Source organism: Salvia miltiorrhiza, chromosome 8 (genome assembly GCF_028751815.1).
Source record: "Salvia miltiorrhiza cultivar Shanhuang (shh) chromosome 8, IMPLAD_Smil_shh, whole genome shotgun sequence".
NCBI lineage: Eukaryota > Viridiplantae > Streptophyta > Magnoliopsida > Lamiales > Lamiaceae > Salvia > Salvia miltiorrhiza.
This window is the reverse complement of record NC_080394.1, coordinates 2104249-2127970: the sequence shown is the minus strand read 5'-3', so window position 1 is coordinate 2127970 and position 23722 is coordinate 2104249. Positions and strand designations below refer to the sequence as shown.

Genomic DNA, 23722 nt, shown 5'->3' with positions numbered 1-23722 from the left:
TTCAGTCCCACATTTTCAAGGAGGTAAGAATCAAACAAAACTAGCTTACATGATAAAAATAATCAAGGACCTTGAGATATCTCAAAGTTTAAATCCATCAAAGTAAACAAGAGATTATTACTCTTATTATTTGTATCTATCAAGACTAATCCGTCAAAGTGAACGCCTCTTTAAGGAGATGTTTAATTTAGTTAATGAGATAAATAAGATTGATAGCATTAAAAGATGATTAAATAATTCACTCATCTTTGAGTGATAAATAATCAATCAGTTGAATGGAGGCCTGTGAGACTCAAATGTTTATCAAACAAAACCTTCAATTTGACAAAGTAAAGATATATACAAACAGTATGCCAAAAATACACCTTATGACAAAAATAGTACTATAAGAGAGTGACATGGATTTTAATAAAAATGGTTAAGTATATGTTATGAATGGAGAAAGATCTCACCATAAAAATAGTGTAATGATGATAATTAATTGCATTGTGAGTGGAGAGGAGGTCCCACAATGTGGTTGAATAACTGAATAAGTAAATAGTTAATAAATAGAGGGTATTTTATTGTAGAATAGTGTCCATAAATAAAATAAGACTATTTTTTGTGGACATCCTAAAAAAGAAAATTAGAATTATTTTTACATGAGGGATGAATATACGATATATCTAATCTAAACCAAATATAGAATTATCATAAAAATCTGTTGGACTCTTTTTTAGCAAACCATCTCTACTAATAGAAGATGGGCCTTAATTATAAAAGCCCATTAGGATTTGTATGGATTGGCCCACCTCGAAGAGATTAGCTATCAGAAGTGGTCATTACTCATGGGCGGATGGATCTAAGTAGGGCCGATAGATTAAGCCCAACTCAAAATTAGCCTAATTTAAAATATTTAAATCTTTCTTAGCGAAAAAATGATTTTATCCAAATTAAATCGAATCGAATTAAAATATTTCAATTGGTTCGATTTAACATGCTAATTTTTGAGAAGAATTTTGGCTTGCTCAGCTTCAGTTTGATTTTATATTAATTTAAGTTTCATCCTCAACTGAATTTTCGATTATTGTATTAACAATTTATTTCAATTAAGAATCTCTGAACATGCGAATTCAGTTTGATTGGATTCGAATTCATATGTTGTTAAATTTAAATTCGATAAATACATTTATGGTTAATTTATAAGTTAATTAATACTTAGTACATTTTTAAAATAATGAAATTTCACGATTCAGACAATATTAAAATTCTAATGTAGTACTTGGTTATTCAAAGTACGAAGGTAAATAAATGAAAATCGATTAATCAAATAATCGATCCCACTGATTTCGGTTCAATGTTTGAATATAGGATTCACTAATATGAATTATCGATATAAATTAAATTTTATTTATTTATGATTATATAATTATTGTAATTATTTCGAATACAGGATTCATTAATATGGATTACCGGTTACATCAACATAAATTAAATTTTATTTATTTTTAATTATATAATTATTATAATTATTAAATTAATTAATGTCAAATAATCGATCCCACTGGATTCAGTTCAGTGTTTGAATATAAGATTCACTAATATGGGTTATCGGTTATATTGATATAAATTAAATTAATTTATTTTTAACTATATAATTATTAGATTAAATTAATTAATAAATCAGTAAATTTCCTAATAGAATTAATGAATTATACAGTCAAGAGAGATCAGCGATTTGAAATTAGGGCACTCTCTCTGCTCCCTTTTATCTCTACTTCCAAAACTCCGGCCACCGGCGACCTCCGCAACCCCACCCCCACACCGCCAGTCCGCCGCGCTGCCGCGTCACCTCCCAGTGCTCTCACCGCCGCGTTGAGCGCAGCTCCAGGCTCAAATCCCAGAAATTTTGCCGTTTGCATTATGTAATTCGTTACCCTCTTTGTTTGAAAATGAAAAATCGAGCTAGAAGCGTTGCGTTGTTGAAGTCACTAGGCTTTAGAGAAGCAGAAGCAATATTTGAAAATGATTATTTTGCTGGTTCGAAGTGTTCCTTTCTAGTGTCATTTATACAAGCAAGGTTTTGATTCGCATTAGTGAAGATTAACCTGTTGGGATTTTGCTGCAAAATTCATTACCTTATGATTGAATGTGCGCGCGTATATGTCATGAGTTTTTGGGCAGTAACTGTTTGATGAAATGCTTGTGAGAATGCCATGGCTAAGTTTGTGCACATTGTCTATTCCATCTTGGGTTCGAAGAGCTCAAGATGTCGCCCTATTTAACGCATTCTTGAAAAATTTATATCCTTAGCTTCTGCAATTACTAAATTAAGAGTTCTACCAAGAAAAGGATTTCATGTTATGCTTGGAAATAGCTGCAGGTAGGCATAAAGCTTAATGTCTCTGTCAAATGGCGAAACCAGTGCTCCGGTCTCTCCTCAGCGTATCTTCACTTCTCCACCGTTCGATCTCTTTCAGGTATATCTCTCACTCGCAGGTGCTATTGTTTCGTGCGTGTATATATCTCTCTGCACCAGTCTATGTATAGGAATTATATAATCTGCAATTGTTACAGCCTAGTTTTCTTAGGGATCGTTTATTTTTCATGATCGATAAGATATATGATTGAATCATTTTATCATCATTGCTAGGATTACTTCAATCCTATCTTTTCAATAGGATATGAATCAAACAAAAATAGCTCAAACGATAGAAAAAGTTATCAAGGGGCTTGGGATATCCCAAAGTTCCAATCCATTTTAGTGAGCAATGGATTGGCCTATACTATTCTTATCTAACTAAGCTAATCTTCAAAAGTAAACGCCTCCTTAAAAGTGTTATGCTATCGCTGTTTAACCATCAGGCAAATCCTTCGGACACGAGAACCCATATTTGCTCTCTTGAGGCCTCCATCTCAACTGCATCAAAGCTCAATTAGTTCCCAACAACCAGTTTGGTGCTGGCAATGGAGAAGCATCACTCATGGGTCAGTAAATGTGGTAATATCACCGCAGGGAAAGCCCATGTTTGAGACCCACGAGATTGATCCCCCGAAGAAGGAGAAATGGAAGACGAAGAAAAGACTGAAGCTTCAAAGAATGAAAGAGAAGCAAAAGAGAAAGGCTGCCAATAAGAGAGACCCAAGACGGCTCGGAGCGAAAGGCGATAAGAAACGGAAATTTGCCACTGCCGAGGAGAGGATTAAATACAAGCTCGAACAAGTATGTGTCCAAAATTTCTAAAAGAATCAAATTCTTTTGGCGGTCCCTGTTTTATAGTTGGTTGTTATATTTGATTTTGGTAGTTTAGTGTTGCTATTATTAATCAGTTGTTTTTAGATCTATAAGCTGTTTTAAGGAGCTTATAAGTTCAGCCAAACACCCCCTAAGTCTTCGTGTTCATCTCATAATTCGGAAAGTTGATTTCAGGCTAGAACCAAGGAAGCCTTGTTGATCGAAAGGCTGAAAAGGTACGAAGTTCCCAAAGCTCAGGGCCCAATGGTTAAACCTGATGTATTGACTGGCGAGGAGCGATTTTATATGAAGAAAATGGCCCAGAAAAGGTCCAACTATGTTGAAGTTGGCAGAAGAGGAGTCTATGGAGGAGTTATCCTAAATATGCATATGCATTGGAAGAAACACGAAACCGTCGAAGTCATTTGCAAACCTTGCAAGCCTGGCGAAGTACATGAGTATGCAGATGAAATCGCTAGACTGAGTGGTGGAATCCCAATCCAAGTCATTGGAGATAACACGATAATCTTCTACCGTGGCAAAAACTATGTGCAGCCGAAGGTCATGTCACCAATCGATACGCTCTCAAAAAAACGGGTATGCTTCTACAAATCATTTTATTTAGCAAGTCGTTCTTTGCAGTATGATACATGGGATGTACTAGATTTCTGAAGCTCTTCTCAACTTGTCACACTATTATCTCTATCGGTGGTTCTTGAGTTCGGGGTTGGTATTTGTCAATCTCTCTTGGGTTAATTGTCATGAATACATGAAGTATACCCGAATTCCGGTTTTTAACTAACACTATTTTCCTGGTCAAAAAATACACGAACTTTTGTTGGCTATCTTGATCTTGCACAACATATTCGCTTTAAACCCAAGTATCAAAGAGTTTGCAAAAATCTCAACTTTCCATAAACAAATGTTGTGCATCTTAGGTGAAAAATTGTTGCAGGTTTTTTCCTTTGTGCATACATATCTCTGAGCTAACTATTGAATCCTCTTCCACAGGCATTGGAAAAATCAAAATACCAACAATCGCTCGAGTCAGTGAGACGATTCATTGCCATTGCCGAGAAGGAACTAGAACTATACCACCGGCATGTTGCACTCTACGGTGATCCAAATGATAGAGATCCCAAATCAATCTTGGATCCTCCCAAGGCCAGACATGGTGCTAACAAAGCTATTTCTTCGACTGCACGAGAAAACTTGAAACGCCTTTCATCATCATCTGCAGCAGCAGCAGCAGCTAGTGTTGGTGATCGAGAGCTCTCCGGGGACGAAGATTCTTCACATTATTTGGATTCTGAAAGTGATGATGGCATGTTAAGTGAAGACTTGACTTCTTGTGATGAGAGCTGATTTTTTCATTTCAAGAAGGTGTTTTCGATCTATGTGTGTTTGGGCTCACCATCAGCTTAGCCACCTAAGTTGATTGGATGTTTAATAGAGGTATTATGTAGAAGAGAAAATAAAAATTTTGATCATGAACAAGCTAAATGTTTATTTCTCAAATGGTTAATTGTAGTTTATGTTTATTTCTCAAATGGCTAATTGTAGTTTATTACCTTATTCTTAAGAGCGATTAGCAAAAATAGTCATACTTTTAGGGAGATTTTAAAAAAAAAAAAGATCCGACCTTGAAGAATAAAGAAAAAAAACACCAAATTCAAGATATGGATTAAACAAATCTGATTCTACAAGATCAATAACATACTTGACCTAAAAAAATTGAGTATACAAATTTATATACTATTAAAAAGAAACATACATTTATTTTTTAATGTTGGTTTATAATAAAAATCTAACTTTCTTTAAAAATTATGATTATTTTTTTATTGCACTTAATTTATAAAATAACTGTATTCAACATATAAAATAGTTATGCTTAATCTATACAGTAAATTGCTCTGCTTCACATGGAACTTGAACCCAGATGCCTAGTTCAATGTAATTAATTTATACGTTCAGTACAATTATTTTCGTGATATTCGAATTCACGACCACTAATTTTTTTCAGTACAATTTTTTTTATATAAATTAACTATAATTAATAGTTTTGTAATAAACAAGATTTTTATTTAATCCTAATCATAATCTTCAATCCTCTTCCATTTGTTTTCTTCCCGAAAAGATTCCCAGATAAAACCGTCCTCGACTTTAAAATAAATCAACTAATAGAATATGCATTTATTCTTCTCACTTAATAGTGCAATAAATCAACCAATAGAACTATATCACAATAAATGAAGCATTCGTTTAAAACGGAGATTAAAATATACAAAAAAAATCAAAGTAATAAAATACTGTCAACTGAGTAAACCATGGGTTGCTATCAGCCAACAGAAACAAATCTCTCTTGGATTTATAGAATATATAAAGTGCTACCCAAGAATAATTTATTTATTTACTAGTTGTAATAAAGTTGACATAAAACGACACCATTGTCAATCAACTAGGATATTCGTACATTTTTTATCTCTTAAAAAATGAGCAAGGTGAAAAGGAGTTGGCATTTTTATATATATTTTATCTTTTAAAAAGAAGATGTAGACAAAAAAAAATTAACATATAATGTACGTATATAGAATTGTAAACATTTGGTATGAGCAACCTCTAGTATTTTATTGTTGTAAATATTTTACATGAATAGTTATGTGAGAAAAATAGAGCAAAGTGTTTTGATGGATATTTTTATTGGAGTAAAAATTTAAAATGCCCACTTCCTTATCTTTTTTTGTAAAAATGTCATCTCTTATTATACAAAGCATTCTATGCCATATTTTTTAAATACCCTTTGATTTGATGGGTTTGCTTGGTTTTTTGTGAAAGTCTTACACATTTGACCGATTTGACAGCTATCAGTCATAAAAGTCAACGATTTGACAGCTACCAGTCAAGAATACATATGAACGATGGGTGGCTAGATCATGTGTCCGCCCGGGCGGACACATAATTTCACCGGACGGACACATGATTTTATCGGTCGGACACATGATTTGGGTGGCAGATCATGTGTCCGGCCGATAAAATTATGTGTCCGCCCGGTAAAATTATGTGTCCGGCCGGACGGACACATGATCTAGCCACCCATCAGTCATATGTACTCTTGACTGATAGCTGTCAAATCGTTGACTTTTATGACTGATAGCTGTCAAATCAGTCAAATGTGTAAGACTTTCACAAAAAATCAAGCACACCCATCAACATCAAAGGGTAAAATATGTAATTCACATAATTAAGGCATAGAATACTTTGTATGATAACTTAGGGCATTTTTACAAAAAAACTTAAGGAAGTGAGCATTTTTGCCTATTAACACTTTTTATTGGGTGATTTTGGGTCCTGTGCAAAGTAGACGATTGTATTGAAAAATAAGTCCCAAAAATATTAGTGAAATCCACATAGGATATGTTTATTTGATTTTTCATCTATTAATTATCAATTAATTAATTGTCTTAGTTTAGTTGATACACCCACATGTTTATTTGAAATCCACGTGAATAACATTTTTTCTGAAACATTTTGTTAGATCTGATCTTGGCTCGGATCTACTTTAATTTTATTACTCTCACAAAATAAAAATAGGCTCCACTATTTATATTTTTTTTACTATTTAATCATACTCACCTAAATTCTCGTACCGAAACAAGCTAGGACACTTGGGATGGCGAGAGTAATAAATAAGCATCCATCAGAGTCGATATTGGGCTTATGGAAATGCGACTGCTTAGGGTTCAAGGATAGAAGCGACCCCAAAAAAGTTATTTTCTTCTTTGTCTCTGCACGAATTTAAGAAACAGCTAATTTATAATAACATAAGAGAGTGAAAATAACTTTTTTTAGGATATATTTGTAAAAAATGTAAAGAGAGATAAATGAAATGTGAGGAAAGATAATTATATGTGGATCACAATTGTATAAGATATAATAATGGGTTATGTGAAATTATTTGTTGTGTATTAATTTTTTATTTTAAGAAGTAGCCTGCTGAAATGGGACTTCTAAATAAAATAAATGTTTGGTCATATAAATATTGATAATCCATTTGAAATATTTCTCTTTATTGGCCCATGTGAAATCAGCCCATATAAATATTTTGAAGTATACTTTTTATTTTATTCAATATTTCTTATATAAGGAGACCAAATTTTATTCAATATTATTCTATCCATTATATACTTATAAAGTTTCAGTAACCACTCACCAAGCCACATTGTAGAAAAAGTCTCACTTGCTATTTAAACATTAAAATATTTTTATGAATTGAAATTACGTGCCAATAATCGCTTACCTATTGTTATTAATTAAATGCAACTGGGCCAATTATTTGATAGGTACCTTGCTATATAAATTAATAAGATCGATTTGATAATTACATATGATACATGTGGATGTCTACGTCTTATTTCCAATTTGCATATCAATATATATAAGTATTTTTATTGGTGTGTTATATTCAAGTCAATTGTCAAATATACTACACAAATTTCCGCAATAATAATAATAATAATAATAACACTTCATGCTGCAAGCAAACACATGTGATATTCCGTCGGTAAAATTAAATATTTCATCCGTAAGGAGAAATTATCAATCGTAAAATCAAATATTTCATCGTAAATTCCGTCAGTGTCCGGCATGTTTTCTCGTAGTGACACGTCAACGCATCCAATATTATATGATTTTTTCTGTAACCAATCCAATTACATTGTATCTTATATTTTACTCCTAATTATATGTGTAAAATCATGTGTTCGTTTAATATATATGTGAGGAGTAAACTTTGCATCAATGTGACATAAACACGTGATACGAAATATATAAGATATCGCATAGTTGGTAATTGAAGATCTCGTGTGCCTCATAATCCAATTAGGCTTACTATGGAAATCTAATATTTCCCTTTTTAATTTTACTTTTAGAAAGTGTTGAAATATAGTTTGACATATGAGAATAAAATCATATAGATTTTTGATGTGACCATAATTGGAAAATTCCACTAAAAAGCTATATGCATACACATTTCCATTTTATCACCTAAGTTATATTAGTATTTGTTTAGTAACGATAATATTAATATGATCATATATAGGCTTTTTTGAATACATATATATTTTTACAATGAGGTAAATTGACTCAATTGGGCAAACATGAAACCGAAATTCAAAATCGACATCTTATCGAGTACTCCTGAATAATTTTTTAAATGAAAAAAAATGTTTTTAGTAGGTAAGTTAGCTAGTTAGATTTAGGTGTACCAATCATTATAGATCAAATTCAAATTATTTTTTTAAGTTATCAGAAAATAAGAATTACTATTACTTCAGTTTCCAACTTTACAAGTAACAATTAAACCTAGCTATTAATCACGAAATAGGTTCTAAATAAAATAAAATAAATATATCACGAAATCCATATTTTATTGATTATCTACACATATAGTTTTACAATGAGGTAATCACACCTTCTGTTAACCAATTTAATTTAATTATCCAACTTTATGTAATGCGATGATATTTCCATTTTGTACCTTTTACCATTTAAACATAACACAGAAAATTAAAATAAAACGGAGGAAATTAAATAATTAAGTAATATAGGTAACTATGTGATAATTCAGTCTCCCTTATTTATCTAATTTTTTAAGAAATTTTATATTGCTTATTCAGTTTGCAGTTTGCTTTTTTCTTTTTATGAAGAAACTTATTCAGTTTGCAGTTGGTTTGACATTCAACCATTTTATTGCAAGTGAATCCAGCTAATTCCTTTCTTAACAATTAATTAACTGCATTCCTTATTTAAAAAAAAAAAAAACTGTATTCCAATAAAAAACAAGTAGATAAGAATAATAATAGAATAATGTTTTTCAAAAACGGAAATATAGATTACACTAAAACTCGTATATAATTATACGGTTTTATCCGAATTATTCATTAATACTTACTATAATTAAATATTTCAATGACACAGACACACACACATAATTAAAATGAGTTTTCCAATCCAAACCGACTATCCCAGCTATATTCGAATTCGTTAAGATTTAATCAGATAAAGATACAGCTAAGTCTGAGTTTAATTAGTCCTAAATAATATTCTGTAAAATTTGTTTTTATTAGTTTAGATGCGATTTTAAATTGATCCACTTTTCTCCTGTGCAATAAAAAAAAAGTTAAAGAGTTATTATTAAATAGTTCAATTTTACCATTTTGGGACGTCTCCAAAAATTAGTATTTTTTTCATTTTTTTGACACTTTTTATATGGGCTCTTTATCCGCTCATAATATAATTAATTATCATTATTAATACTATTTTTTTAAGTGAGTCATTATCTACTTATAATACACTTAACTATTTCTATTGAAACTTGTATCGTTATTACTTAGATTTATTTTTTGTGGACGAAGAGAATAGTTTGAACTCTGCCCACATGTAAAATTTTCAGCTCAAATTTACAATTATTATAAATATACCAAGATATCTAGATGTACAAAATTTAATTTGATGATCAATTCAATTAATAGAAAATTTTACTTCAAATAATATAAAAGTATATATTATATTTATAATAGTTATAAATTTGAGCTAAAAATCACTATAAAATTTGAAATTTGAGGTATGTTTTGAGGGCAATATTAAAAAAATTGAAAGAAAAAAAAAGGTCACTGTGGAGCCCACCCTTTAACGTGCAACAGAAGTCAATAATAATAAAAAATCATCCCACAAATTCACATTCCATTTATTTAATATTCAGTGGATTATCCATCATTTTCGCCACCCAATCAATTAACAACCAAAAAAATTAAATAAATCCATTTAACAATAAATAATCTTGTTTTTATCTAAACCACAATTACTACACATACTCGAAATCCCAATTTCCCTCTTCTATATAAACACTTCTCTCACTTCACTTTCTCTCATCTCATTCTCTGCTGAAAATACACACACAAATTACACACAGTTACGTACACTCTCTCTCTCTCGCTCTCTATATATACATATTTCCGTATATTCACTCAATCAATACAGCAATGGCGAATTCAGGCGCCGGCCAAGGACTGGTCGTGTGCTTCGGCGAGATGCTGATCGATTTCGTGCCGACGGTCTCCGGCGTGTCGCTGGCGGAGGCGCCGGGGTTCCTCAAGGCCCCCGGCGGCGCCCCCGCCAACGTCTCGATCGCCATCACCAGGCTCGGCGGGAAGTCGGCGTTCGTCGGGAAGCTCGGGGACGACGAGTTCGGCCAGATGCTCGCCGGAATCCTCAAGGAGAACAAGGTCTCCGCCGACGGTGTCTGTTTCGACAAGGGCGCCCGCACCGCCCTCGCGTTCGTGACCCTACGCGCCGACGGCGACCGTGAGTTCATGTTCTACCGGAACCCCAGCGCTGACATGCTCCTCAAGCCAGAGGAGTTGAATCTCAATCTCATCAAATCTGTGAGTAATTTTTTCATCTTTTATGTTTGATTTGATTCGATCTGTGTTATCTGTAACATTATTTTTACAGATAAATACATATATATACATATATGTGTGTGAATGTGTATATTGATTATGATCTGATTCATGTATGTGTACAGACGCGTATGCATTATGTTTTCTACTAAAATTTTAGCTGACTCTGAATTGGTAGTTGTTTGGATTGATGGATCTTATTTTTCAGCAATTTTTGTTTGCATTCTGCTATCAGATTTGGATTGTAATGGCGGTCGGGTGAATCTCACGCGCATCCGATTTTCCTTTGGGGTGTATAATTTTGACTGATTACTTGTTAGGAAATAGAATCCAGAAATATTAATTAATTGTGTCATGAATGGTTGGATTAATTTATCCACATTGAATCCAGCAAGGATTGGGGCCCACAATTGGTTGCTGAAGTCGAGATTTCTACAATTTTCTGTGCTGTGAAACTATTTTACGGATGAAATTTAGTCCTTTTTTGGATCTTCTAGTTTTTTATTGACCTAATTCAATTAATCTAGCTCTGATATCCAATTATTTGTAAATGAATTAGCTTAAAACTGTATTGATCCATGATTTGATTTTTGCACTCTCATTTATTAAGCTGCAGTCATACGCTTCTTCTATTCTTTCTATAAATTTAAAACTTTTTAAAAAATATTCTCTATTATTATACAGTACTTGTGCATGTGACTTGTATTAAATAAGCAAAAAAGTAATTTTTGCATTATGAATTAGAGCGTGATGGATACAAGTAACAAGATGCCTGATAAGATTATGTTAGCTCTTTCTCATACACACAAAATTGCCCCAAGAAAATGAGGGACTATTTTGTTTTCATCTATTTTTGTTCAAATTTGATTGCCACCCACACAAAATATATGATTTCAATGATATAGATAAGGACTGAGTTCATTTGTATCTCTGAGAACTATCTAGTGTTAGCAGTGACTGCTACTAATGGGCTCCAATTCTTGGACAATTAAAATTTTCTGGAATCTGTATATGTGGCATTAGAATATTGCTCGAGCTTTTGTCCTTTTATGTATAGCACAGAAAGGGAAATGAGCTTTTAATTTTCCATTCTGAAAAAGTTGGTGAATGTGGGACTGCAATATTCCACCAATTAGGCCGCCTAATCCTACATTTAGAAGCCATTGATTGTGTACTGGCTAATTAATTGTAATTACTTCTAAGCGTGGGTATAACCATCATTAGTTTCAATTAACATAGTGAGATTTTCTCACTCTTTTTTGCATAGTATGTAGTGTGTATATTTTTCCTAACTACTCTTTTTTTTTTTCCATATTACGTAGGATGAATAATTTTTCCGGATAAGACAGAAAAAAAAATAAAAATTGACTAGCCTCTTAACTTTCCTTTTTACTCAATTCATAATAATATTATTATGTGGTATTGATGTGGTAATCAGCGTAATCTTACATTTTGAGTACTAGGCAAGATAAAAAAATAAGGGTCCCTTAAAATATTTATATTTGCCTTAAAGATGAGGAGTTATATTTTAAATGAACCATTAATCTTTAATATATTATTATAATAGTGACTAATTTTTTTGCCCCTTCTATCCTCGGGTCCTAGGCCCCTATGTGGTCACACTCTTGGCTTAGGTTTATCTTTTTCAATTCTTATGATAAATTTATAACTATCACTTATTTTCTTTTAATAAATTTGATGTGTTTGATTTGTATAGGCCAAGATTTTCCATTATGGATCAATCAGCTTGATCGTGGAGCCATGCAGATCAGCCCACATGAAGGCCATGGAGGAGGCCAAGAAAGCTGGGGCGTTGCTCTCGTACGACCCCAACCTCCGCCTGCCGCTGTGGCCGTCGGCGGAGTATGCCAAGGAGCAGATCATGAGCATCTGGAACAAGGCGGATCTGATCAAGGTGAGCGACAACGAGCTCGAATTCCTCACCGGAAAAATCACCGATGAATCCGCAATGTCGTTGTGGCACCCCAACTTGAAGCTGCTCTTGGTCACACTTGGAGAGAAGGGCTGCAAATACTACGCAAAGGTATGCTCTCACCTACCCTTCCTTTCTTCATAATGTAGTTGGTAGGTGTGGTTAAGAGTTGAAATTAATAGTCTTGATCACCCCTCCAAACACGCACATGCACATGATTAGTAGGTGTATTATTCTTTTTGGAAATTTGGAAAGAAATGAAAAGGGCATATAAGGTGCTCATTAATTAATTTTCTCATTAAGAGATTTGAGATATGCACTTAATTTGCTGATGCAGCAAACCATGCTTTTGATTTGCATTATTAAAGATTTGAATATGTTTAAGTAGTCAATGGCACGAGTGGTTTGCTTGGGTCCCACCCCGCACCCTGTTTCTGAACATAAGATGACTTTTCAACCCTTAATATTTCTTCTTGTTCCTCTCATATCTTGGAAGGTGTGAATCATGTGAGTTTATGCCTCATTGCCTCAATTCTTGATTTTAATCTCTCAACACCATCTTTTCAACTGACTTTTGAGATTATTATAAATATATTGATTTATTTAAATCTAATTCTTGATCATTATTTGGAATTTAGAACTTCAAAGGATGTGTGCCCGGCTATAGTGTCAAGGCCGTCGACACCACCGGAGCAGGCGATTCTTTCGTTGGAGCCCTCCTCTCGAAGATTGTTGATGACCACTCCATCATTCAGGTAAATCCTACCTCTCAACTTCGTAATCTACGAGCGTAAAAAGCTCCCGTCTCTCTTACGAAGTCAGATCCAACCTATTGTCATCCCTGAGTAGCCTTATCAGAGTTGTCCGTCTCTCGTTTAAAGTTAGACCCGACTCATTGGCATCCCTAATTATCGCTCATTTGCGTCGTGAAAACATGTGCAGGATGAGGCAAAGTTGAAGGAAGTGTTGAGATATGCATGCGCGTGTGGCGCCATAACCACAACGAAGAAGGGCGCGATCCCGGCTCTCCCCACCCCCGCCGATGTGCAAGAACTTATCAAAACCGGGGGGAAATAGACATCGGTTTGTCTTTGTCTATTTATCTGTTACAGTTTTATCTTGGTTTTTTAGAGCTTCGAAATGGTGGTTTTACCATGAACATTTTTTCTTTCTCTTTTGCATTTTTTATCTTTTCTTGAGCTTAGATTTCACGGATTTCACCATTGTAATGAATGCTGAGGCATTTCCTAAATTGTGAGTAGTTATAAATAAAAGTAGCATCACATATATTTCTTCCTTTTTCTAAGTCAAATGTACATCCAAAGTCAACATATATGATGCCACGAATAAATATAAAGTTAAAGGAGATGAAATTACGTAAAGAATATGACTACCATTATAAATAGATATCTACCTTTTCAAATTTCAACAATTGATTTAGCAGCCCTTCTCAAAAAAAAAAAAAAAAACAATTGATTTAGCAGTTGTAAACGAATTATTTTAGCCAGTCCATATGCTTCATTGATAATTTGATGTTGAATTTGAATCTACCGTTGTTTGATCATAAAAAATTGAACTTGAATAGATCTAATTAAAGGAGACAAAAAGTGAAACTCAAATATAGTCATATTTATCAAGCTTGAATTTTAATTAATTAATAAAAAAAAATCACATTGTTATTCAATTGAGATTTAAAAAGTTCCAGACGATGTCCTTGTCAATATGTATGAGTATATTATTTTTGTCCAAATTTTCAGCTATCAACATCTGAAATAATTCTATGTTATCTTGATATACCAGAATATTCTAATCTACCATACCTATAGATAGATAAGGCATGGAGCAGCCATCAAATGTCACAACCAGTCTTAAAACAGATCCAGAAATTAACTATATTAAGTCAAGTAATTAAGGATTAACCCTATTTTGTATCCCCATCTTTCACCGTTTTTCAAAAAATGTACCCAACTTTCATTTTCTATTTTAGACCCCGCAACTTTTAGTGTTTTTCAAACAATGTCCCAGATTTATCTCGCCGAATACTTAGGTGGAGTATTTTTTTTTTCAGACACTCAAACGACGTAGTTCCACCTAAGAATTTAGCGAAATGACTCATTATTCTGTCGCCGGAATTCGTATAGTGGGACATTGTTTTAAAAATCTAAAAGTTTGAATTTTTTTAATAGAAAATGAAAATTTGAGGGTATTTTCTAGAAAACGTTGAAAGTTGAGGACATTTTTAAAAACCCCCGAAAGTTGGGGAGCTTTGAATAGAAAACAAAAATTAGCGACATTTTATGAAAAACGCTAAAAGTGGGAGACACAAAATATGATTAACCCTGTTAAACAAAAGGATTATCAAATATTAACTAAATCATTTGAAAAAAGAGATGAGTTTTACTCATCTGAACAAGTACTTGACTGAAGGTTAGTTTCCCCAGTTATAAAAAAGTAGCCAACAACCAAGGTAGATGTAATTGGCAATTTCAAAATTCTAGATTTATTATAACGGTTTCACTAGCAAAAATTATCCTATCTTCTACAAAAATGCTTGCATAATAGTATGCGTGATGTTGTCACAGAGCAATTGCTTGTGGATAACAACCACTAACCTCCATATGCAGAGATTCCCAGATGTGCTTGCATTTCTCCCACCTTTCCTTCATGGCAGCCAAAAATGACTCCGCCCATGGCTCGTTGCTTCCCTCCGAGCTCAAGTCGTAAGGCACTGTAAAACTGAAATAGGAAAATCGTAGGAGCAATTATTGAACTTCTTATAAGATGCAATGTCTAAAAAGCTAATAAGTTGTCAAGGTGTTTCAATAATTGATCTTATGAGCAAGATAAAATTGAAGCGAGATGAAATTGGAAGAGTATATGATGGAAATCACAAATCATAGCAGAGTTATTTTTGTAAATTGACTATTGCACATAAGACAAAAATAAATTGGTATATAAGAACTTGTTTTTGAAGAACTTATAAGCTGTTAGAGCTTATTTTGCCAAATATTTTTCAAGATTTTATAAGTTCTTAACCAACTTATAAGCTGTTTTAAGAGCTTAGTAGCCTCTCTCTCTCTCTCTAGCAAATGAGAATTGGCTTATGTGATGCTACTATCCTCAAAATACCTATTTTAATCTCAATATATCACTTTAATCTACAGATTATTTCTGAGATTGCTTGAGCCAAACAATACAACAGTCATGTGACTGCAGAAATGAGTGAATTAAGTTACCTATGAAGAAAATTATAGAGGGAAATCATTCCTTATCCCAAATTAAAATCCAAAGAATTAGAACTACTTAGAATAATTAGCTGATAATCCTTATTTAAAAATGCTCCTGGTTTCTAATAAAAGGCATGGCATCAAAATGACCCTCTTCAGTGGATCTTGCAACAAGATATCAATTTGCAAAAGCAAAATACAAACCTCATCAGTTCTTCCTTCCGATGTCCTTTGCTCGATGAACTAGACCTATGCCACGATTTCCACGAGAGGTGCATCGTTAATCCACTAAACATGGAATATTCACAAGCAGATGAACAGCAAAACGGGAACAACGATACCTGGTGACGAATATTTGATAGATGTGAAGAGACTTGGAAGAGAGATTATATACAGCACGCTCGATGTGGTCCTTCCCAAACAAATAAATAACGGGGTAACCAAGCAGCCATCTATAGCAAAATCACAACTTCCATGAAAATGTTGGAAGACAGGAAAAGAAAAATCAATGCTTACGAAAATTATGCTGTACAACTTACATCCCAAACAAGAAAATGTAAATCATGATTTTGCAAGTCCTTGGAGAAACGGTGATACCAAATAGCATCAGTACATTATGAACTTCAAGGAGACGTTTGATTTGAGTGATAAGGCACGATTAATCAAGTGTTTGGTTTGCATGATTGTTTATCACCTCAAAGTTGGGTTGATTATTTAATCATCCTCCAATCTTATCTATCTCATTCACCAAATTAAACGCCCCCTAAAATTCATTGTTTAATGACACGATGAATATGAGTCGCAGATAAACTCAAAAACGCAGTATTGTTGGAGATAAAAGTGAAGAGTTACCCGTTAAGTGTTGGGATGGTTACATCACTTTCCCGAAGGCAGTAACTTAGATCAACCATCCCAGGAGATTCAGAAGCAGCATCTCCGTCACGAGAGGATCCAACGCCGTTGGTTTCATGTCTTTGCAAGTGGTCGCTGCTTACTCCATCCGCTTGAAAAACTGACGAGAACAGCTTTTGAGCTGACAGAAGCTGCGTCATTGCAGGGCTTTCCTCCGCCTGTGTCATCATCTGGAATCATACCATCAGGGCGTTATGCCATATCCACAAAAGATTTACCAAAAAATAGGGATAGTTCATAAGAAGATTATCATTACCTTTGGAGGATCAGTTTCAAGGTCGACAAACAGCAGAGCAGTTTCCAAACTCGATTCAACAAAGTCTGCGAGTGCTCTGGCCTCAACCAGATACACCATGTCATCTACTACCACGACGTGCAAAAGCTTAAATATCGAGGACTCCTGAGAGTTCAGCAGCGGAAGCTAGTTAGAAATATCTCAAAGATAACGAATTCAAGCAAGCCATTAAAGAAAAAAGACTAATAGGTTGAAAAGATCCCCAAGAAATAGTTGATAGCTGACACAAGAGGCGTTCCATTGCCCCCCGTCATCTGAGTAACTGTATTATACTTCGGTAGAACCTCATTGCTAGTAACGGACATCAAACATCGAGCTTCTTGTTGAAGAAGACCTTAACGTGTGATTCAACTGAAACATTCATCCATTTATATCTTTCACAAATGTACTAATATATATGTGAAAATATACGACATCACAGTTCCTGATACATCGAGATGATAGAGCACTGAATTACCTTTTTGCAGTGTTCAAGAAATGCACAAAGATGATTCCCCAATTCAGGCATCTTCCCACCATAATCTACCATGATGCAAGGTCTCATTCTTGAACACAAAGCCAAAATATCTGCATATAGGAATTTTATCGACAATTGATCACTCACATGCTCAATTATCCTATTTTCCCAATTATATTCACAAAGCACGAGTTAAACAACCAACAATGTAAAGGGGGTGATTGCGAGCCGCCTAAAAATACGAATTTTCACCAAATTATGATTTTGCACATGAACTAAATTTTGCTTCTAAATACACGAACTTCCAATTGTTCTAATTTTTCAAATGGTTGTTGTAACTAGCTGAAGTGGCAAGTTAATGACATCGTAGCTAGTTGAAGTGGTGTAGACATCCAGCTAAATCGTTTAATATATTGGTCGTTTAAGCCACGTACCCATTTGAAATGCCTATCTCAGCATTAATTTGGGGGCAATCGACAATCGTGTAAACAATTATACCAACTAAAAGTTCATGTATTTGGAGGTAGAATGTTTTAGTTCATGTGTAAAACCAAAATCCGGGGCGAAAGTTCATGTATTTACGCGCAATTAACTCAAATGTAAAACAAGAACTTTGCAGTTCATCATGCCACACACACACACACACACACACACTTTCCATAAAATTGCATAAATTCACATAAAGCAACCAAGAACACAGAATAACGAAACCCCAGCTATGAATTTCCCCAAATTAACTAAATGAATAAACAACAGGAGCAAGTAGACAACCAATTAATCAATTCATAGGCATATAACAAGCAAGGGAACTTCAAAATCAAAAGGCAATCAACTTTAAAGAAAACAGGGGGAAAATGCGGGAATTAACAGAAACGATGAAATTTTACCAGTTTGAAGCCGAGATTTTGAAGAAGGCTTAAGCCTCCATTTAATTTGGGAAAGAGATTCATCAAACACCCTCAACACTTCTTCCAATTCAGCTGCGTCCATTGCCAGTTTTCCGAAAAACCTCAACAAAGTTTTAGCTGCCTCTGCAGCTCTAAAATGTAAGTAATTAGGAGTAATTTACTGCAAATAATAAGCATATGATATTTTTATTTTTATTTTACATAGTTAGTTACTTAGTTAAAAATCGGCAAATAGAAATTATGTCATGGAGTTCCAAAGTTTTACCATTTAATTGATATCTATCTTTATATCATTTTCATAATAAGACTGTGACATTTTATTTTCTTCAAAAATAGATATACCTCTCATAATATCAAGAACTTCAATGGCTCAAAATTTGAGGAAAAGATGTTGATTAGTTTGATGGGTATTTACTTGTTTGACCTTAAAATTAGAAATTATAAGCTAATCTAGTAAATTAGATGGTTTTGTTGAAATATTATGATTATTCTACCAATTAAACAATTGTAAAATAAATAAAGCAAAAAAAAGTTACTAGTATATAATAGTACTAAAATTAATTATATGTTTCCACATGATGGTTTTTTTGAAATATTATGATTCTTTTATGAATATATTGTGTAACTTGTTGCTGGATATTCAGACGATTCAAATTAAATAACCGTAAAAAAAAGGAGAAAAAAATAGTTACTAATATATAAATTAAAAAAATTAATTATATATTTTTTCCTCCGCCTGTTTCACGCCAATCTCCGTCTCGAACATTTCTATCTAAGAGCATCTACATTGATCGACTCATCTGTCCGACTCAAGTCGATTTGATGGATGAGTCGACTAATGCAAGGTGGGGCGACTCAAGCTCCACTCATATGGATGAACCGAGCCCATCGTGGACGAGCCACTTTTAAACAAAAAGAAAAAAAGAAAAAAAAATTCTAATGGATACGAGTCAGTTGAATGAGCCTCCCCAATACAAGGCATTGACTCATAATCGACTCATCCGTGGATGAACCTCCAACTAACTCAACCGATATTTCCTAGGCTAATACACTTTTTGATATTAATAATTTTTTATATTTATATAATTATTTATCTTACTTTCAAGTACAAAATTTTGGCGATAGTTTTAATTTAACTTTTCATGCGATCAAACTCAATACAAAACTTTGAAGCTCGACAAAAACTAAACAATTTTTTCTTTTTTTTAAAGGTTCGTCAAGAAAGGGGTAGAAAACTAAGATAAAAGCAAAGCTCATCTCCTACAAAGATTTAAAGTAATAAATATAAGTAAGAATGTGAAAAGGGTGTCACAAAAGACATCATTCAGCCTAAGACAACATGCAAGAAATCACATTTGCATGCTACAAATATGCCCTAACCAATTACATATGAGCTTCTCTTTTCTTTTGTGATGTGTTATGACATATTTTTGGAGATCATCAAGAATTCAACCAAGATCAGGAACTGTGAAGAACTCCTCATCATCATCAGGAACTTCGATTCTCGGCTTCTTGTGAGGGCTGTACGATTTCGGTTGCCTGTAGGAGATCATGCTACTTGGCTGAGACGTCGGGAGCTGAGGCACCTCTGCTGCTGATAGAACCTCCGGGCATACTTGCTCGCCAAAGTAGCTGATGTCCGTGAGCCAGTCGAGCTCGTTGAAGTCCTGCTGCTCCTTCTGATCAAGACAAAAGATGTAACTAATATAAGTCATGATAAATTTCAAACATCATATATATATAGATGATTTAGTATTATTGTTGGTATCATACTATACTACACTACTTTCTTGCTTTCTTAGTGTGTTATGACTTAAAAAAAAAACAATGTTTGTTAAATGTTAGGTAAGGGTTTAAAGAAAAACTTCTTTGTCGTGAAAACTATGAGAACACTGCATTGAACGTATACAATAACTTCACTAAATGATAATATTCAAGGGATGTTTTTAGGGAGATTTTGTGTTGAATTCTTACCTTGTCCGGTGATGAGTAGTCAGAAAACTGCAGCAGCTCATCGACACCCCACGACGAAGATGTGATTCCAGAGACATGGAGTGGGGTGGATTTCTGACCAATCTGCTGTGAGATGGATTTCGGGGGCTTTGGATCCAACTCACTCTTGACATTACCCTCGTTGCAAGCGTTGCCTAGAGCCACTCTGATCCCCGTTGCTAGGAAGCGTTGGTGGTTTGCAGCGCGGCTGTTGGCTGAATGAATGGGCTCGTCACAGTCCTTGCAGAAGAGTGCTCTGTCCTCGACACAGAATATGAAGGCCGGCTTGTCCTACATGTCAAGACGGAGTATCAGAAATCTCGTCTTTAGAGAAGATCAGATGAATTCAGGACTAGGATAAAATCTAACATACAATCACCAAAAAAAAAAAAAAACAAGAACAATGCAAGAAAGTTGCATTTCTACTCAAAAGAGCATTTTAAATATGGTTTAGATCAATTCCACAATAATTTTTGCTGATTTAAACAGGTTTCATATACCAAAGAACTAGATTTTCTTTATCCAAATTCAAATTTACTTATCTCCAATAATCAAGTTATGTAAAGAAGGATCATAAGATACATAATTGAGGTACTAATTAAGCTCAAAGTCTAATGAAATAAAACAATTAGGAGATGATTTGAATCCAACACTAGTGAGCCTTAACATGAAGAATTCTTCTAGATCCAAATTTGGTGACTATAATATCCATTTTTAAGACTAAACACTTATGCTTCTTTCCAATTCATAACTACATATTGTAGATCTATTCACTTACAAGGTATATCACTAAGTAAAAAATTTAGATTCAACTTAGGATGTGTTTTCCAAGTTGAAACAAATCCCATATGCAAATCCACATTAAAAAGTTTGTAAAATCAGATTATAAACATGTGCTCCAAACCTCCAACTCTTTCACATCATTAAACAAGACTCTTAACATAAGAAACAACATAACTCAAATCTTGAACATGAAACTCCTATGATTAAAATCATAAAGAATAAAATCATAAAGAACAAAATCAAGGTAGTCAAACTACAGCCACATCATTCAACAAGTCCAAAATAGGGATCTTCAAACCACTAACAACACAATCAATCAACTCAAATTTGTATAGTTACAAATCACAGATGATTAAGTAGTGCAAAAAAAATGATCAATTAAGGTGTTTTCAAGATTTGCATACTTGGCAAATATCACAACGAGGGAGCTTGTTGGAGAGGCACTGAAGAAGAAGCCTCTGGTGCTTGCTGGCAAGCTTGTTGGCGGCGTGAACTTCGACGTCGCATTTGGCGCACAGCGCCGCCTCGTCGGCGCAGCAGATCACCGTCGCCGGCGCCTTCTCACACACATCACACTGAATCTTCATCTTCTGTGTTTTCTCCACTCAAAGATCAATTTTTTACACCAACCCTCTTCACAATATGCACCAAACACAAAATCCCATATGCTAAAAAGCCACAAAAAGTATTTCTTTTTTTTCAAGAATTCAACAAAATTCAAACTCCACCCACAAAACAGATATGTGATGAGAGAGAGATAATTAGTGAAGGGTTCTTGTCAAAGATCAAAATTTTACACCAACCCTTTTCACAATATGCACCAAAAACAAAATCCCATATGCTGAAAACCACAAAAATAATTTCCTTTTTCAAGAATTTAACAAAAAAAAAAAAAACACCACCCACAAAACAGATATGTAATGAGAGAGAGAGAGAGAGAGTCTCTTGCCCAGCAAAATATCTGCTGAAAAAGCTGATTGAGAATTGAAATCAAGAATTGAGACTGACAAAAGCTCAAGAAACTGAACTGTGATGAAAAAGGTTAAGAAAAGGGGCTGGAGCCGAGTGATGAGAACAAAGAGGAAGAATCTTTCAAGAAGAGAAAGAAAAATGTGATTGGAGGAGAATCGATTTGGGAGATAAGGGTTCAGATTTTTTGCGTATCAAATGCTAGAACGTAGTTGAGACACCGCGGCAATACGTGGGGAAGAGAGAGAAAATACACTTTTGCATGTGTGGCTGTGTGAGGAGGAGCTGCTTTAGTGGCCATAAATTATCTTGATTATTTTTAATAAAGTTATGGGAAATTAATTATTAAACTTTATTTGGTGAGTTAATTACATGGTCATTTAATGACTCGAGTCTACTTGCACACAATTATTTTATTTGAAGGGGACACGAGGAGACTTGGTTCAATCTTGATTGTAGGATTTGGAAAGTTTGGATTTTTTTTTTCTCTCACTTTAGACTGTTAGATTACTTTTTTTTGGGATGATGAAGTCATGACTCATGAAGATATATTTTAGATGAGCTTTGAGTAAAGAAACTATAGTGTTAAAGTAAATTATGAATAATATAATTACCTTAAAGGATAAAAAAAAAATCTTTGTGTTAATAGAAAACACTAAAAATAAAGTCTTTGAAATGAAAATTGTTAGAAAGTATTGTCACCTTGGATATTATGAAGAGATCCTCCTTGATAAATTATTTACCGACATTGAAAATTATGGGTTTTGCTTTTCTTTAATAATCATTTGATATATTTTATTTATCGATGGTTATTTCATAATTATAGAAAAAAAATATTTTATTGTGTAATTTGATATTATGTGTCACGTGTCAGAGTGAGATCGTCTTTTACAGATTTACATAATAAATAGTACTTCATATGTGTAACTTGTTTATTTGATAATTTTATTTTATTTTTTAGATTAAAAGCTACACATACTATAAAAAAACAAATAGTTTTGGAAGGGATCCATTACATAAAATTGATCTTCAAGTTATAATAAAACATGGATTTTTCGGTGAAAATTGCAAATATCTCACTACAATTTGTTCGTATTTGCATGTTACTTTCTTTCTTTGTCTCTTTTAGGGAAGGTCGGTAATTTTAAAAATTATATTGTAGAAATCCCAAATAACTTTTAATAAGTAACTTGGAGGGTATAAAAAATGAAGGATATATGTTACTATTAAATTAAGCATGTAAATGAGAATAAATCTGTTACTAATATTAAATGACTAACTAAATTAATTATTTCTAGATTAAATGTATGACGCTTGTCACATTGCCTAGCATGTTGCGTGCTTCGTTTTTCTTCTAGCGTTCGATTTTTATTTTATACTATTATTTTTAAGTGTTAAATTTGTGTTATCAAATTATTTTGTAGTTATGTGATTTAATGAGGACTGGCAAGTGTAAGGTGCTTACAATCTCGTCTTTTGTCTTTTTCCAGTTCATCCTATAAAAATCTAAATTCACAATCGATGAGGCTCTAGCTAGGTGTATCAGACATTCAGACCTATTAATTTTATTTT

At 33.6% G+C, this 23722-nt stretch overlaps 4 protein-coding genes across 6 annotated transcripts; 2 read left to right on the top strand and 2 right to left on the bottom strand.

Annotated features, from left to right (window-relative positions):
- The first annotated feature begins 1652 nt into the window (after positions 1 to 1652).
- Positions 1653 to 4750, top strand: LOC130999894 (uncharacterized CRM domain-containing protein At3g25440, chloroplastic). Of its 2 annotated transcripts, none has more exons than XM_057925587.1 (5): positions 1653 to 1904; positions 2363 to 2459; positions 2845 to 3202; positions 3410 to 3811; positions 4226 to 4750. In XM_057925587.1, the coding sequence occupies exons 2-5, from the start codon at positions 2392 to 2394 to the stop codon at positions 4577 to 4579; spliced, it is 1182 nt and encodes a 393-aa protein (XP_057781570.1). In that variant the 5' UTR covers positions 1653 to 1904; positions 2363 to 2391; the 3' UTR covers positions 4580 to 4750. The 2 variants fall into 2 exon arrangements, with proteins under 2 accessions (XP_057781570.1, XP_057781569.1); XM_057925586.1 differs by having other exon boundaries at positions 2357 to 2459.
- A 5210-nt stretch (positions 4751 to 9960) lies between these two features.
- Positions 9961 to 13904, top strand: LOC130999892 (fructokinase-2-like). Its single transcript, XM_057925583.1, has 4 exons — positions 9961 to 10656; positions 12392 to 12718; positions 13246 to 13362; positions 13550 to 13904. The coding sequence occupies exons 1-4, from the start codon at positions 10255 to 10257 to the stop codon at positions 13682 to 13684; spliced, it is 981 nt and encodes a 326-aa protein (XP_057781566.1). The 5' UTR covers positions 9961 to 10254; the 3' UTR covers positions 13685 to 13904.
- A 1058-nt stretch (positions 13905 to 14962) lies between these two features.
- On the bottom strand, positions 14963 to 18735 carry LOC130999893 (uncharacterized). Of its 2 annotated transcripts, none has more exons than XM_057925584.1 (7): positions 18386 to 18735; positions 17499 to 17608; positions 17003 to 17146; positions 16687 to 16916; positions 16176 to 16286; positions 16039 to 16083; positions 14963 to 15343 (listed from the first exon to the last, which is right to left on the bottom strand). In XM_057925584.1, the coding sequence occupies exons 1-7, from the start codon at positions 18486 to 18488 to the stop codon at positions 15184 to 15186; spliced, it is 903 nt and encodes a 300-aa protein (XP_057781567.1). In that variant the 5' UTR covers positions 18489 to 18735; the 3' UTR covers positions 14963 to 15183. The 2 variants fall into 2 exon arrangements, with proteins under 2 accessions (XP_057781567.1, XP_057781568.1); XM_057925585.1 differs by having other exon boundaries at positions 15273 to 15343; positions 16176 to 16303; positions 18386 to 18652.
- Positions 18736 to 19664: 929 nt separating this feature from the next.
- Positions 19665 to 22504, bottom strand: LOC130999891 (B-box zinc finger protein 24-like). The gene is made up of 3 exons (XM_057925582.1): positions 21586 to 22504; positions 20381 to 20689; positions 19665 to 20085 (listed from the first exon to the last, which is right to left on the bottom strand). The coding sequence occupies exons 1-3, from the start codon at positions 21766 to 21768 to the stop codon at positions 19855 to 19857; spliced, it is 723 nt and encodes a 240-aa protein (XP_057781565.1). The 5' UTR covers positions 21769 to 22504; the 3' UTR covers positions 19665 to 19854.
- Positions 22505 to 23722: the final 1218 nt, after the last annotated feature.